Here is a 17,825-nt window from a genome sequence, read left to right as displayed (position 1 = left end):
AGCACAGTAATGCTTTCAGCAATGCTTTTAGATTCTACTGGAGGAATAATGTGTACGACAATATTCTGAGAAAACACTCAGTGAGAGACTTCTTAGAAACAACCGAGGACTGAGTGCTGTACGGGTCGAGTGAGCATGGCAGGTAGCTATTTAGATGGCAACGCAATGTCAGGATTAAGCGCTGAAGACTTAATAACACAGTCAGAAAAAAAAGGGGGCAAGAAGCAAGCTGGCATACATCTGATGGAAGAAAAAACCCCACTGGTAAGTGTAGCGAATAGCTGAATGTTCTCAAGCAGACCACCAGCCATTAGCACCCGTGTTAGAATCCATCTTCATGACAAAGGTCAATGTTTATATAGCAATTAAAGATGTTTTTTAACCTTGATTTACCCAGTGAAGGTTGGTTTCGAATGCATGCGCTACACAACCTTACAGTAACAGTCTCCTTGGGGAAACACACCCGACAAAAATAGTGCTACACCTGGAGTGGAATAAGCCGGTTTAGAAAAGGCTCTCTAAAGGAAACTGGGAGGATCTGACAGAAACTGAGGAAATGTTAGCGTGAGGTCCAGAAGACATGGGAGGAAAAGTACAGTGCAGCTCTCAGCGAATGTGTTTATTCTTGCACAAGGGCCTTTAGTGAAACTGACTGGGCTGAGCAATCCTTCAGTGAGTCCCGGCTCTGGTAGATTCAAGGGAGATTAATATGAGCAGCAAAGCCAAGCTGGGCAAGGGTCCACGACAGCTGGTTAAAAAACACATCTGATAAGCAACGACACGTAATGTGGTTGATGCACAGCCAATCGCACGCAACAGTTGCGAAGTTCAAACTCACATATGTAGTCATGTCATCCACATGAAAGGAGAGTAATATATTATATTTTGTCTTTTTTGTCTTTTTCGTCAGCTGCTGATTGCGTGTGTGTTTGGCCGAAGTTTAAAAGACCTAGCTGTCTTACGTACCTTTACAGAGAAGGGGAGACACTAACAGGATTTTATTTGTAAAAGAATGAAGAAAAATATATAGATATCTATAAACTATGAATGTATTTATCCAGTGTTGGAAGAAAAACTGCACATTTGAAAACAAACAAGAGTGTGAGCTTATTTATATTTACTCGTTCATATTGGAAAGATATTCTTCCAAGAGAGGAAGGCCAAAACTGACTGTAAAGTGCTTGTTCCTTCCAAAAATGCATTCTTCAGTTCAGCTGAGGTTAACATTACACAACTTAACAGTTATGCAACTCAAGGGGCCGGTGGCTGTCCATTTGGTATGAAATGACCACAAATGTCCGTGAGTTAAGTTGTGGTGGAGAAACTGCAAAACAGGAGGGAATGTTGAACTGAAACGACTCTTCGGAAGATTCCTACTGAGAAATACCTCTCCAGGGCAGCGTGCAAAGAAGGAATGATCAGAGAGAGGAAAACCCGTTTCAATTTACACAGATCAGGGATAACATTATGACCACCTTCCTAATATTGTGTATGTCTCCCTTGTGCCCCCAAAGACATCCTGACTGATCAGAGAATGGACATGGGCCTTCTGAGGGTGTCCTGTGGTGTCTGGCAACTGATTGTTGTTAGTGGGGGCCTTTGGGTCCTATGGGTTGAGGGGAGGGGCCTCTGTGGATCAGGCTTGTTCCAGTGCATCCTATAGATACTTGATCAGTTTAGGATCTAGGGAATTTGGAGGCCAGGTCAACACCTTGTGCTGTTTTTCATGTCGTTTGAGTTGTTCCTAAACAACTTTTAAACATACTTTTGTGTGTGTGCCTGTGTCAGGCTGCATCCTGCTGAGGTGGGGGTGCAAGGTCTTGTCTAGGTGAGTGGTACATACGTACATACTGTTATGCCTGACTGGTGTACATGTATTATTTCAAGACATGAAAAAAAATGATTCCATTCTTTAATATTAAACCCAATCTGTAGATGTTTATCCTTGCCAATGATCTTTTGGACTAGCAAATGCAGAATTTCACAAGTATAGGCAGTTTGAATTTTCTAATATCTTTACACACTTGCGTGTCTTTGGAATTTATAACGACCATGTGCAGGAAACCCACACAAACCTGGGGAAAGCATGGCAATGCCAAACAGACAGGGACTGGGAATGAAATCTGGGATGCTCTTACTATGAAGCAACGGCTCTAACCACTGAGCCACAGTAGAATTCAGCTGAAAGTCTTCTACATCAGGTAGGGTGGTCTCCCTCTCTGGCAGCTAGTTCATCTCAAGCCCGTCAGGCTGTAGTGCAACAACTCAGAACTCAGCAAACGTTGTCATCTCCATCTCACTTTTTGTCATCCACTTCTCACCCCTCCACTCCCTTCCTCCCTCGCTCCCTCTCACTAGCTCCCTCTCTCTATCTCCCTGCCTCATCTTGCTATCTCCTTCCTTTCCCCACTCTATCTCCATCCACACACTTTCCACTGTAAATGCTGTGCCAGCAGAGCGATGCCTGGGAAATGGCGCCATCCTCATTGAGAGAGCAAGCAGACGGAGTGGGGGTGGTGCTGGAGGGGGTGTTCGGTGACAGGTCCTGAAACCCAGCCATCAGACAACACACTACAGCAATCACACAGCTCCAGTAGATGGGATACATTACTAAAGCTCCACATTCAGAAAAGGATCAGGGAAAAAATGATAGGATACAGAATCTTGATCCCCAAAACCTCCGACGACATTATTCTTTTTGCACAGAACAAAGTGGTCAGAATAGGCTGGCGGTGCGAGACAGTGCAGGACACCGAGGCAGGAGGAGGAGGAAGGGAGGAGGGTGGGCACACAAGCACACTGTCCAGACAAGCAGACAGGCCACGGTTCATTTGAGGACTGAAGCTGCTCCTTTCCATCACTCAGCTGTTCATTAATACCAGCTGTTCCTGCGGCTCTCCTCGCACCTAAGCCTCGCTTCACCCTGCAAATCTATCAATATCTCAGCAGCACAAAAACCCTCCCCGGTCCAGTCCTCGGTCTAAAAACTGACCAGCATCTAGGACGTGTTTGCAGGAATAACCACTGAATGTGTTGTTGGCAATCAGGATGCTTCTGGTGTGGTAGTTTAGCTGGTGGTGATTATAAAGGAGGTAAGATTTACATGGATGACTCAACACAGACTCTCAATGTGTAGCTCATGCCAGACCACACACTGCTCTGCTCAGTGTGGGTAAAGGGTTCATTTTCTCAAAATTAACCTTGTCAAACTCCTGTTCTGCCCGGGGGAGATTTGTATTACTATTGTAATTTTTCAATCAGAGATTGGGAAGAGTGTGAAATTTTAACATGCTTGCTCACTCTCTACCTCCCCCATCTCTTTCTCTCTCTATTTTCTCCCCCAGTTCTCACTCACTTTTTTTTTTTTTTTTTTTTTACTTTCATAGTCCATTTAGAATTTTAAGCAGACTTCACCCATTCTTATAATGGGATTCGCCCGCTGCCAGTGTGTGGTGTGCTGTGTTTGTAAGTGTACACAGCAAGCGCGTTCGCTGCATCAACTCACGCTCGGCACACTCTGCTACTCCAGAGTTCTGCTAGGTCAAAATTAATTACGGAAACTGTTAAGCACACACCAGCTGTTGTAAACAAATGCAAATACATTTTCATTTCAAACAAGCCTCCTCGTACCGTATCACACAAAAATACTATAAATCTTCTGCCTGTTTACCAACAACTTGGGCCATCATCAAGCTGTGCTGGCGCTCTAACTGAGAAATTACTCTTATTCATGTGCACCCAGTTGCTAAGAATCACAATCACCACCACTTTAATTAAGGGTTTTCCTCAGTTTATTTGTGGATTTGCTCGTTTCTTCTCCCCCACTCTTTGAATCTTTACTACACCACATTTCAACAACTCCAGTGGTCTACGACCAGACTCCTCGTTTCAGTCTGTCTTGCTCTCGGTTGTTTTGTTTGCCTGGGTCTGTTTATGGTGATTTCCTTTATTTGTTTGGGGACAACAAGCCCATAGCACTCTGGCTAAAGGAAAAAGGCCTAAAGAGCAGCTCTAATATTGTATTTGATGCTTCTAAAATCCAGCAACCTCTACTCTGGTTATGTCTGTTGGTTGTTCAGCCATCAAATAAGTAAGATGTTTCCCTAATTATATCACGATTTCTTGCTAGGACAACAATAGACACAAATCAACATCAAAAAACTAATGGCAACAAAGGTTGACTCTGCCTGCATGTGTGCCAAAAAGTTGGACTTGAACACGCTGCAAAGACTACAGCCAAAGACCAACGAGCATGTATATTCTGCACAATGACAGGAAATGACTCTCCATACCAGCAGGTGGCAGTATTTGTTGTTCAAAAGCTGAAACGGGAATAGCTACGACTAGCTAGGAAGAGGTATGAATCAAGCTGGTATCTCTTGAATCATACTGATCAGTTGATGTATATTCTTCAGTTCAGATGCGGGGATGAAGATGAAGAACAAGAAGAGCCTTCTGTGTAGGTCTTCTTAACTTCTTGTTTGCTTGCTCTCTTCACTTGCAGTTCTCTTCTTGTGCACTGGATTGTCGTGCTAAACAGTCAATCAGAGTGATGGGCCACTGATTCAACATTTGGAATCTGGAATGGAAAATGGAATAGCTGCAGACTGGGGTCCGACTAGAGCCAATGTAGATGGATACGCCACAAAAACTAGAGTCACAGACGCTGTGCTCTGCTTGGCGGGTCACATACCTTATACTACAAATATGCTGAAGGCCCATTCACATATTTCTGACTATGTCGCTGATGTTGCCCTCCATCACATCAGAGAACCAGCCTGTGGTGTTAATAGAAGGGCTTACTATGGATGCTTTTAATCTCTGTGGCGCTGAAGAAAAAAAGAAGAGAGAACAAACTGAAAACATCAATGTTGTGGTTTCGAAATGACTCACCTACCCTGGATAAAAAAAAACAGATGCGTGACCGTCTAAATCAACAATCCAGATGGCTCAATCAACATGTTTCAAAATGAAAAAAGTCTTGATTGTTGCGGGGAAACAGGACCGACAAAAAAGATTGACACTGAAGGTAATAACACTATCATATCTATTTCAACTAAACCTGAAAAACTGTATCAATCCAGCAACACGAGAAGAGTAATAGCAGTCTATTTTAACAGTTACTTCACAGTCGTATTTCATTCTCACCATGTGTTTAATAGCCTTCCACTCCCTCAGTGGTCCTCCTGACTGGTTATCTGTGCTGTTTTGAAAGAGGCCGACCAAACTGTTAGAAAGGCCACCTTCCCTCAGCTGTCCAGCCCTGCCAATCGGCCATCCTGTTTCCAGACAGCACAGTCATTTCCCAGCCCAGTGGAGCAGCACTCCCTGACCTCTGCCTCGACCTCCGCCTCAACAGCCCAAGCTTCGGCAGCAGCTTCAGCCCGGAGTGCAGGCTCAGGCCACCTCTACTTATTTATGAGCCATTTCACACAGTGCTGCTCCCATTAGAGACCCAGCCTTGGCCCACCTTACACGGCACTCTCCTTGCACTTAACACATAGAGTACACCAGCAGGGCCGGTGGGACACGGACAGTGGGTGGTGGTGGTGGGAGGGGTGAGCAGGCCATTAGACCCATCAGACAGGTACTGTCACACACAGAACTCAAGATTGCATCAAACAATCAGAGGCAGGCAAACATATCAATCTAATTCCTGGTTAGCAAACATTTCCTGCAGACAGCTGCTAGGAGACCAGTCGGTCCATCTTCCACATTCTTTCATTACTGTTTTGTCTTTTGCAATATGCGATGAATAGCTGTTTGACGATCCTCAAGGAAATAATCACCCACTGATCTAATTTAACGATGCTCAAGAACTGATGGGTTATGCTTATTGGACCATAATTGGACATTTCATTATTTCTCATTCATTTCTTTATAGCTGTGCCGTGTCTTAGAAAGACGAAGAAGAAAAAACAAAAAAAAGTGAAGCCTCCGCAGCAGAAAATCAGACTGACAGATTGATTCACAAAAGCATACAGGAATTTAATAAGAAACTCTGCGCATGCTTGACTGAAAACAAGATTAGTCTGAGCAGGTAACGGTAACACAAACAACGCAGGAAGCCAGTGAATATTACCTTGTTTACTTTGCACAACAGTGGAGGTGACAATGTTGACTGAAAGACCAAGAAGTCTCTATAAAGGAAGAAGAGATAAAGACACACTCCCACCTGTGATTGTGACGAAGGCGAAGCCCTCCTCGCCCAGCAGCGGGTTGATCAGTCGGCAGCTGTAGGTGCTGTTGGGCTCCAGGGTGACTGTCAGCAAGCTGGTCATAGTGAACAGCCCCTCCTCGTTAGCCACAACTGAAGTGGTGATGTTGTCTGTCAGGTTGCGCCCGCCGCCGTCCTGCCACACGACGTCGCCCACAGGATAACCTCCGTAGGCCATACAAGTCAGGGCCACCTCGTCACCCGGCCGCAGGTTGGATTCAGGCTCTAAAGTCACCACAGGCTTGGAGTAGGGGGCTGAGAAAAGAAGAGGAGTTCACGGAAAGAAGGGGAGGGGGTGGGTGAGGAATCAGGGAGGGTAGCAGGAGACAAAGAGTTAATGGAGAGAGTGAGGATATGGAGACAAAAAGAGAGCAGCAGACACATTCGGAATTTAGTAGTTTTAGATTCTCTGCAGTGAGTGTCACCCTGGGAACTGTTTGACATGATTCCCATTAAATTCTTAATTATATTTAGGGAGCTTAGTATAACACAGTGCTTAAGATCCCACAGACACAGACAGCATCTGCAACACATCCTGATGCCGCATCCTTACACTCCAACGCCGCTCTCTCTGGAGAGCCAAAACGCTGAGCCACTCCCAGAAAGGAAAATAAGGTGTAAGCAGGGATGAGGAGGTGGGCAGGTCTGGGAGAAACCTGGCAGGCTGAGAGATTTGGGACAACTCAGCCTGTGGCACGGAAGAGAGCGTGAAGGGGCGGAGGTGAGGGGTTAGTCGTCAGCCTCGAATGGAATCACGTTTCTCCAATCCCTCGGGCTGAAACACGAGTACAGAGGTGGCGGAGAACGAGGCGGCTGTATTCCCAGAACCAATCATTGCACGGCAAACAATGGGGTGGAGCTGAGGGCGAGATGGAATAAGTTTGTGTGAGCCGCTTTTTGAAAAGTGGACTCCAAACACAAAGACTGAAAGATTTAGTGTAGGACACACCGACTTCCCCAGCTGTCCATTTGACTGCCAGACAGATTTCCATCAAGAGTTTCTTTTCATGTTGTTCCAACTATAGTACGAAGGAAGTGGCTGTAAAAATAGAATATCTGTAAATCTAATGCATAAAATGGGACCAATTTGTCACTGTTGGAGGAATTGTTTTCCCTTCTCCAGCAGAGAAAAACAAAAAGTTATTCATTAACACCGCCTAATGCACATCCATCCTGGGAGAACACACAAACAATCTCACAGCAGATATAAAATTGTTAGAAGGAAGGAACGGCGCGCAGAATCATTATAAATAAATAAAAGGCTCTCGGCTGTGAAGGTGGGCGATGTAGTCACACAGCAGAGAAGATGTTAGCGATGACTGATTGACCGTAACAACAGCTAATAATCAAAGTCAGCAGATATTGACCATGACAGAGACCACAATCAGCGTTTATTGACCAAAAACCCTGCTCAGCACCCCTGAGGAAGCTGTTTATCACATGTTTACATCTGGTGAGAAGAAATGATCCTGAGGCACCGCCAGCCGAGTTTAGTGTACAATGCATTCATTGCCTCCTATTAGTGTCCATGTGTATTATTTAGTTAGTGCATGTATTTGTATTTTTTGGAGCTGAAAGGGACACTCCATCAACTTTGATTCAGACTGTACAGGCTGTGAAAACAGTTGTATTGCGTTTTCAGCGACTTTGGAGGAAAAACAAATCTAACTTTAACTTGGAGACAAATTACAGAAAGCCTTTATTATCAAATGGACTCATTAAGTTTGAAATATATAGGCTTTTATCAGGCAGGAAATGCCTAAAAAAAAAGAAGAAGCAAATCAAGCTGCACTGTGGTAAAAGTAGGGTGCAGCCTTTTATAGCTTTTTCCACAATACAGACTAAAAGTCACAATACAAAAGAGAATCAACACAAAGAAATATAAACATCTGAGGTTGCAACTAATTATTATTATTATTATTATTTTTTTTTAATTAATCTCTCCCAATAATAATTAAAATAGCACCTTTTGTTGGGAGAATTTGTGACCCATGGTTGCATTTTTTTTGCTTGCTTTTGGGATGGAATTCAAGTAAATAAGTATATTTCACTAGAAATGTAGATTTACAGGTGGTGTCTAAACGCTCCCAACTTTATTCTTCAGCAGTCTTGAAGAATTATCTTCAGCTACAAAAAAAAAAAAAACAAGTAGTCCTGCAATTGTTTGTACGGCTCCCTCGGAGCACTGATGTCAACATTATGCAGTCAGTCTGGGATTACGGAAAGAGACAGAAGGCGCTGCCTAAATCCACAGAACATGTGGCCACTTCTTCAAGATGCTTGGAACAACTACCTGTAGAGAGGAGACCTGCTGCTATTTCAAAAGGGTGCTCCCACTAAATACTGGGCCTTTCTGTGTAGAGTTTGCATGTTCTCCCTGTGTCTGCGTGGGTTCTCTCCGGGTACTCCAGCTTCCTCCACTGTCCAAAGACATGCTCGTTAGGTTAGTTGGTGATTCTAAATTGGCCGTAGGTGCGTAGTGTGAATGGTTGTCTGTCTCTCTGTGTTAGCCCTGCGAGGCTGGCGACTTGTCCAGGGTGTACTCCGCCTCTCACCCAATGACAGCTGGGATAGGCTCTAGGCCCCGTGTGACCCTTCACAGGACAAGCGGACAAGCAGAAGATGAATAAATGAATGAATGAATGAAAGCTCCCACTAAATAATTATGAGATCAGATGAAGTAGTAAATAAAAATATAAAAGGTTACATAGGGAGAAGCAATGCAGAGTCTGCAGGGAATATAAAGTGTAGCTGATGCTATCATTGATGATGGCTCGTCTTGTTTCTGCATCTGTCGTTTATCTGCTTCCTGCAACAACAATGACAATAACACATGTGCGTGGACATCACAGCTTGACTCACCGGCCACCTGCAGCTGTAAAGCAGCGCTGGCGTAGTCCTGCACGCTGACGAAGCAGGTATAGCTGCCTTCATCAGCCACCACCACCCTGCTTAGCAGTAACGAAGCGTTGCCCAGGCCCAGCTGGGCGGGGAACAGGCTGGTACGGTTGGCGAAGCGCTCTGCCTGTTCCACCAGCTGGTCGCGTCCCTTCCAGTACCCGTGCACACTGCGCTTGGTGTCCGTCAGCTGCCAGAAGACACTCACATCCGACAGGTTGAAGGGGTTGGCGTGGGTGAAGGAGCAGTTGAGTGTGACGTCCCTGCCGTGTAGCGCAACCACTGGCTGCTCCGGGACGTGCAATTCCAACACGGCTATAGAGGGAGGACATGGGGTGTTAATGATGCTGGAAAGTACAGCTGTCAGTCAAGCCAGATAAATATTAAATACACCATCTGAGCTCAAAGGCCTTCACTATTCCAATCCTACATGCCAAACATCAAACCTTTGTCACCTAGGCGATAAATAGTATGAGTAAATACTACTTGGCCCACATCTATAAACATACAGTATTCACTGAATCACAGCATTAATTCAGCGTGCTGTGTTCAAAAGTGACAGACTGACACCTACTCAAATTTGAATATCTTTGAAAATAAAATCAAAAAAAGCATTTTGAAATGTATGCTGTGCCTCCCTCTCAAAGATCCACTTTGTTTGTGCAGCGTGGTGACACGGAGAGGGTGAGACGGGATGAAGGCAAGAGGGAAGAAGAGGTGGGGGGATCTGGAGCTAAGCATTAGGACTCTGTTTGTGTTCCTATAGGCTTTGCCTCCTGGAGATGGCTCAGCGTGCTAAAACTCAGCCACGGAGGCAGCAACATCTGTATGGCTTTAGTTTAATCGTTAGTTAAATCTTAAAAAAAATAAATAAATAAATCTGCCGGCGGTGGGAGGTGGCTGCTGCAAAACTCATGCATGAAAAGTGACTCTTACTCAAGACCGCTGTCTTTTCTTTGCATCTGTGCGGGTGTGTATGCACCTGTGTGTACTGTTTGTCTAGACTAGGCCAAGAGCAAAGAGCACACTGCATAATCATTCTGGATTAGTAGCCATCTCAGGCAGTCTAGAGTACATCCATAGTATTCTCAAGAGTCAGCAATCTCCATTGATCCCCGTCTGCTGTTATACAACTCTGAGACACTCACCAGCATCACAGGGGAGGAAAAAAAGCCAGTCGGCCCCCCGGAGCAATACACTCCACTTTATGCTCGGCCCCTCTAATTGTTATAATCACAGTGGATTTTTAGCCTCCTCACCCCCTTTTGTAACCTCTGTCTATCAAACAGCCAGCGTCAATGTTGAATCACTCTGCTATGAAGGAGATTTGACTGCTGTAGAGGTGCAATAATTACTTCCCCTATTAACAACAAACAAGTCTTTCATCTGAGAGGGTTCATATATGGATGGGCATTGCTAAGTCAAGGCAGACCTATTTTCAATCACATCCAGCCAATCCCATCAAGGTGGCCGCTCCACTTCACACCCCCACCGACCCGCTCGTCTGCAGGAACAGTGCCACCTACTGCCTAACCTCACAAGTGCAGAGAAGGGGAACAGAAAATTTCAATGCACTCTATTCTCAGTGTGTTTTTTTAACTCAATATAAAAGTTAAAAGGTAGATATATATATATAAAATGTTTTCCCTTTTTCAGTACTGCGTGAAAGAAAAACTGGGAATTTGAAAACTGGAAAACAAAACTGCCTGATTCTGATATCATAGTGCACCATACCTGTCTTGCAAGCAGTGGGTCAATATCACGTCATTTCAACTGAAACTGTGGCTCCGCGATTTTGACCTGGAACAAATCAACGTGTCCTTACCGAGCCAAGTGCCAGTCTCAAAACAATTCTGCGTTCCCCATGGTGAAAACGGCAGAAGGTTTTTTCTTTTTCTTTTTTTCCTAAACTGTGATTAGAAAAGCTCTTGTGCTGCTGTGGGGGTTTTCTATCTCCCCATATTGTGCCCACATTCACTCAGCAGGGCTACACAATACAGAAGAGTTATCACAGCAAAGCATGGCAGGAGCGGGTGGCATTGTGCTGCCATCAGTGGGAATAACTGAGCAAATTTCTGGAGTGTGTATTCTCACTGTCTTTGGAGGTGGCCCAACCTTTGCGGCAATGAACAGGTCGCTGGTGGGTTTTTTTTTGGGTTTTTTTTGTAGGAGTGGAGGGTCAGTGACAGCCCTCTCCGAGACGCGCATGTTGAAGGAGGAGGAGAGAGAGCAATTAAATCACTCCCCGAGCAGCCTGGGATGACTCACACCACTGAGTTCATACACCAAGGGGGAAGGGAAGGGAAAGGAAAGGAAGGGAAGGGAAGGGAAGGGAAGGGAAGAGAAGGGAAGAGAAGGGAAGTGGGAAACGGACAGAAAGAGATGCTGGCGTTGAGCTCACACTTAGAGATAATATCTGGAAACAAGCCAAGGAAGAGGCTGTGGTGAAGCCTCACAAACTAATCCCTCAACCCGGACCGAAGCCATGTCACAGGGGAGAGAGAGATAGAAACTCCCCCTTCTCTTTCTACATCTCTGCCTCGCCCCTCCTCTTTCACGCACTGCTTCTTTAACCGCTGACCTACCGCTCACTCCGAGGCCCTGGGAGGACACAGTGTCTCTACACAGGGTCCCTGTGTAGAGACACAGACCGACGCTTGGAAAAAGAACACGAGGGGGAATGTTTTGCATTGCATCGAGGGGAGGGGACTGGCCGGGAGAGAAGGGTAAGCTCGGCCGGCTGACGTCATGGAAAACGCACATCCGATGTCATATTCGTCAGAGGTGAAACACCACGAGCCAAAGCGAATCACTGCACACTTGGCTGTGCTTGATCTGCTGCTGTTTACAGCAAACAGCGTGTTCTGTACAGTAGCCGACTGTTTGATCGTCTCTCCTCAGGTCTGCTCTCGACATGAAAAAACATGCTCTCTCCAAAGAGATGAGTGTACGTAAGAGAGGTTAAAGATTAGAACACAAGTGGTCTTTGGTGAGCGGGGCTGCGCTGCACCTTGTAGGCCAGGCCCACTGTGTCTTCGCCGGGGGCAACTGAGGACCTCACCTCTCCCTTCTCCCTGTCGATAAAGAGATGCTCAGAAGCCATAGAGGGCAGTCTGGGAGACGTCAGGCTGTGGGGATTTACACACTGCACTTTGTGTTTATGGGCCCCAGCTCTGTTTGAGTGCCTGCGAGACAGAGACGGGCACTTTCACAGCCGACATGAAATAAACTCATTACAGCCTTTGCGAGCGCTGGCAACGGGCCCCGCTTAGCAGCGAGTCACTGGGCTGGCTAGAGAAGGCTGCAAGAGATCTTCACACTGCTCTCCGCTATGCTTTTCAAGACTACCCACCACCTTGTCACTATCAACACCTCCTGCCATGCCGCTTTCCTCAGATATGCAAGGCATGGGTGCTGCCGGATTTGCCTCCACCCAGTGTTTTTCATATGGCGAGCTGCATGCTCGCTAGTCACATGAAGCGTGCGTGGAGGCTGACTGTGAGACAATGTGGCATGCATGGAGACAAAAATAAGTGGATCTGAGCTGTTACACAGAGCGTCCCTGCGAGGTAATGCGCAGGGCTGTTGGTAAATAAAATTCAGTCCCATGCACCAGGTATACGCGGACCGGTGAGGGCGCACGCATGCATTAACAAATACAATATGTGTGCAGATCAGATAACAGGGCTGAGATTATTAGCCTTCACCAGACAATGTAATTACAGTATGTGGGCAGGCTTTCATTTGACTGATTCTGATGTGCACACGTTCAACAAACTACCCACCGCAATTAAAAAAAAAAAAACCTCTATCCCTGAGTTTATGTATTCTACGTCAAACAAAGGATTTCCATAGCCGTGGTGCTCTTCAGATTTTCCGTGTATTACTGCATGCACTCAACAAGATTACAATGCCAGCATTAACTTAACAGCTATGGTCGCTACATGAATTCGAGGTACATTTCAAAGGCAGGAGAAGTTAGTGCCTCTTCAGAGAGCACACTTAAACAGTGACGTATGTACAAGCCTCAAGGCAGATACTTTAACGCTTCATACAAGCGATGCTCCCATGCATTTAGTAACATTAATAATGGCTAAATCCCACTTTGAATGTGCTACTTCCAGGCCACTGGTATAATGACATGGCTTACTGGAACAATTATGGAACCAGATAATATTAATTAATGAAATGCAGTGAATAAAACATGGAGAATGTTTTAATTACAGGGTCATTGGAATTGTATTTCTATATCATGTACAAAAACTGGAATCGCTGATGTCTGTAAACCAAAATCTTAAAAAAATACATACATGTAAAGCGATATACTCAAAAAAAATGTTTTCATTGGTCTGTTTGCTATTGTGAATCAATCAAATGTCAATTAAATTAAATTTATTTTCTGATGTTCTATAGTATTATTTTGGCTCATTTTCACTATAAACATAAGTGCCTGGGTAATCTGGCCTGTATTTTTATAATGTAAGTCATACTTTCTTTGTTGAAAACAGGATCCTGTCCATCAGTTATCTATAACCATATATAACCACCTTATACACTAACTTGCCAAAACATTAGGTACATTAGGTAAGTGGACACAAATGTAATCTAACATTAGATAACTGTTGTATTGTTCAGTTTATGTTGAACCAGCGTCAGAAAGGCGGTGATTCAACTGTGTGAACATTTTGGAGAATGTAGTCTGTGGTGCTTTAAATTCTAAAATAAAAATGTCAAAATAATAAAAAACATGTGCCAGTACAACACAAGATAATTAAATTGAATTCCAAACCACAGCTTCCAAAATGAAAACACAGTTGGTTCAACAGCTCTCTCAGTTATTTGAAACAAATGCTGAACAGCGTAACCTTCATGAAGCAAAGATTTAGTGCAAGACTGTTACATGAGTATGCATTCATTTTCACTAGAGTATCTGTTGGACTGGCAAGTGAGGGTACTGTCAAGGGTCACAGGGGGCTGGAACCTATCCCGCTGGGAGATGTACATCATAATTATAGGGCTAAGACAGAAAGAGACAAACAACCGTTAACACCTTTAAAAGAATCAAAATGCATGTGTTTGGACTGTGGGGAGGAAAGCTGGATTCCTGGAAAGACCCCTTACTGTGCATCCCGGCAAAATCTGTATTTGCAGACTACGAAGTAACTGCACACACACATGTGTATGTACAAAGTAAAGGGAAGGATTATTGACATTATTGTGATAAGCAAAGCCAAGTTGGGTATTGGTTGCATGCCCAAAATGAAACATCAATTAGGTAATTTAATGCAAAAACAAGTTAATATCAACAGACTGACGTGTTAAGAAAGACTACTGTGATGAAATATAACTTGTTAGGAGGTGAGACATTTTCAAATACAAGTTTGGGAGGATGTTCTTCCACCAAGAGAACAAGTAACTACTGGTATTCATTAATTGGAATAAATCTAACTTAGACTAACCATATTGGACATCTACAAAGGGGTGACGGTTTGATTAAACTCAAATTAAACTGGTTTAACAGTGAGAACTTTGAAAAGTTTGAAACAGCAACTCTGAACTCTGTCTCAGAGGCTGAAATCGCTCTTTTGATCAGCCTTAATTTCTATCCATAGAATCTAGCCTTGCCAGCGTCACAGCATGCTCCGGGGCTACGGCGCTGAATCAAACTGTTGATCACCGCAAAATCCTATCGGCTTATCTCTTCTGGGAAAAATACTCCCAAAACTACCCGTGCCGAGGCCAGAAATGATCAGTGCTGTATGAGTGATACTACAAGATTTTCAAATGATGGTTATTTCATTCCTGCTGTTGTTTATTGACTCAACAACAAGAGCGGAATGAGGGAGGCTCAGCTGTGCCGAAGCGGTAACAAGTGATGGATCACTACAGTCTCACGCTGCACAGCAAAAGGGAAGATGTAAAATATTAGTCTGTGTTTTAGCACTGATGAGAAATATCAATGGTATCAGTAGTGATGAAATCCAAACAAAACGCTGCACCGTACACACGCACAGCCTCACGCACAGAAACACAATTTCATGCAGAAACAGACACCCAAAGGCCAGAGAACGCATTGATATTCCACACCTGTATTACTGCTGACAGCTCCACAGCATCACACTGTCTGAGGAATTGGACACGAGGTACACTGACACTACAATGGAGACGCTGTTACAAAGCTGCTCGGGAGCAGAGAGGTTCCCATCATCATGACCAGCAACAGCAACATACACAGACGCACACATGTAGTGCTACAACGTGGCGCATGGGGCCTTCCGCTGCCCTTGACGCACACACGCGTCACAGGCAACCTGCATTGTTCAGGTACGTCATTCCTGCACCTTCCTGCACAGATTGTTTTCATTTAACTGAACGCAGCTTCAGTTCACATGTTCCATCACTGTCCACTGGCCTACGCATATAGCGACTCAATACCAACTTCCTCCAGCTCAGTATGCAACACAACCTGAGTCCGTTCAAGACCTCAGAAAGAGCAGCACCTTGCAGACTCGCCTAATAACGGCAACAGTTTAATAACGGAAGCTGAGCGGAGCTATTTACACAATCACTGAAGCCATTTGTTTAACTTGGTAGGTACACATGGTTGAAAAGGCAAAGCTGAAACATAAGACACAGGGAGAAATGTTAATATGGTTTCATACACAGGCAAATTCAAGCACCGACACTGGAGGGCAAATTGCAGGGGCAATATTGACACAGCAAAGTAAACAGGTGCAATACTAACAGACTGCAATGACAGAAGGTTTTAGTTGGGCAGGAAGACGAGCAGGGGAAATATGCCTTTACAACACTGCCCTCCTCTGTTCAGGAAAGGAACTGCAGCTCAACCCATTTTCATTCTGGACATTTTGCACCACCTGAACATCAAAGAGTTTTGCTCAAAGGATCTGTGAGCCCTTTCACACCGATTATTCTTATGATATATACCAATCCCTGTATAAGTCTGAAGGGAAAGCTAGCTTTTGATTTTATGCCGCCGGGAGCCGATGTAGATGTCCATAATGCTCCTATTAGGAAAAAATTAGAATGTGGAAAAACACTTAGGGAGCGATGGGAGTGTGCACATATTGAGCGTGATTTAGATTGAAATTAGAAACCAGAAAAAGGTTTCTGTGTCTTGAGCAGCGGTTTTCAAATGGCCCCTCGGTACAAGAGGCACAGTATGAATGGGATTAAGTGAGCCTTCTGCCGTGTAAAGAGGTCACTTTTAACATTAAGCTCTGAACATAATCTCTTCCATTTTTGCTCCGGGAACCCATCATGGAGTGTGAGTTCCCTCACTCAGAGAGAGATACAGGTGATGGCAGATAGGAGACACAGAACCTCTGACTTGCTTATTCTCAGCAATCTCATAAATCACAATAGGACTTTGTATTTCCTTCGATTTTTTTTCTCTCCCGCTTTCTTGCTCCCTATCTCGGCTTCCACTGCCTTGTTTCCTTCATAAGTGTATGCCATCTCATGTCCCGTCAATAATCTGTTAATGGGATCTGGCATGATGAGATAGCAGTGCCGGCTGAAGAATGGTGGGCAGATAAAGGCAAACTTCTGACTTACAAGCCTGGGGGACGGGGAGCCTTTGATGAGCAGGAGACTAGAGATGGAGAAGAAATGAGCAGGATGGTGTACAACGGAGCACCCCGAGGTAGGAGCAGGATCACGGGGTCAGATCTGGCTCATTTCATTCTATCTTTAATGACAAGCTATACAAGTAACTGTGGGATTGGCAAATGTTAGTTTCTACGTGTAAAACGGATAACCTCATTTTGCGGGGACTTGTCAAATGTCAAATCTTCTGGTAACACTTAACAAACAAGAGCTCCTCTAAGCCACTGACATAGGATCTGAAATTAAGCTGATGCCTACAAAGCTGCACTTGGTTCCAGGTTGCAAGAAAACTTTGAAATAAATCTCACAATCACACTTTAAAATATCATGCAACCGGGGCGCAAATATTCTGTTTTAGGGTTGTGAGGCAGCTGGCGTGACAGCGTTATGCAGTGATCCAGGAGTGTGAACCTGGCTTGTACAAGAGGACACTGAACCAAAGCAGAAGTCAAAATCCACGTGCTGCGTGTGCAAGACGGCCAAAAATACATCAGACTAGGAAGTAATCTGAAAATAGTGTCCTAGCTGGCTGCGAAATTGCAGTTTTGCACATGTCCCAATTACTGTACTATTTTTTTCTATTCTATTTAAGTTCATGAAAATAAAACAATAACAGTGGAGAATACTCACAAAAGTATGTTGTTTTCCCAGGGGAGACCAATTTTGTGCTTAACTGAACAGACAGAGAGCGAAAAGTGTTTCTTCCTAATTGATGAGGTGTTTTGCAGCTGAGGTCTTGGGTTCATATGTTTCCCTGACTTGTGGCGCAACACATAAGCAACGGATCAGTTTGTCGCCAGATGTGAGTCGACTCAAGGCAGACGTCACCATGGCCCTGCCACAGAGGCAACAGCCAGCAGGTAGGGGTGTCCCTTTGTCATCTGCTGGGATGCTTTTGTATCAAGCCAGTAGCTGCGATGCTTTCCGAGCACAGATCAGCATCCGTTCGACCCATTCATCACAGCCCACTACGCACACAGCAGACCCACATATGGCTCCAGGCCCCTCTTCCCCTCCAGAACTGCAATCTCAGCATATTACTCGTATCAATTTTTTAACGATCCCATAAGGCCGCATTTTT

General features: G+C 44.7%; 1 protein-coding gene across 2 annotated transcripts in view; it reads right to left on the bottom strand.

The window, feature by feature from the left end:
* The window catches only part of cd276 (CD276 molecule), a 67,063-nt gene that overhangs the window by 40,066 nt on the left and 9,172 nt on the right, over positions 1-17,825 (bottom strand). For both annotated transcript variants that reach the window (XM_084574953.1, XM_084574954.1), the window contains exons 3-4: positions 9,080-9,430; positions 6,176-6,472 (exon numbers count right to left, since the gene is read on the bottom strand). In XM_084574953.1, the coding sequence (XP_084431079.1) occupies positions 6,176-6,472; positions 9,080-9,430 (648 nt within the window). The remainder of the gene's footprint in view (positions 1-6,175; positions 6,473-9,079; positions 9,431-17,825) is intronic.

Source organism: Chelon labrosus (assembly GCF_963514085.1).
Source record: "Chelon labrosus genome assembly, chromosome: 3".
NCBI lineage: Eukaryota > Metazoa > Chordata > Actinopteri > Mugiliformes > Mugilidae > Chelon > Chelon labrosus.
This window is presented reverse-complemented; position numbering and strand designations above follow the sequence as displayed.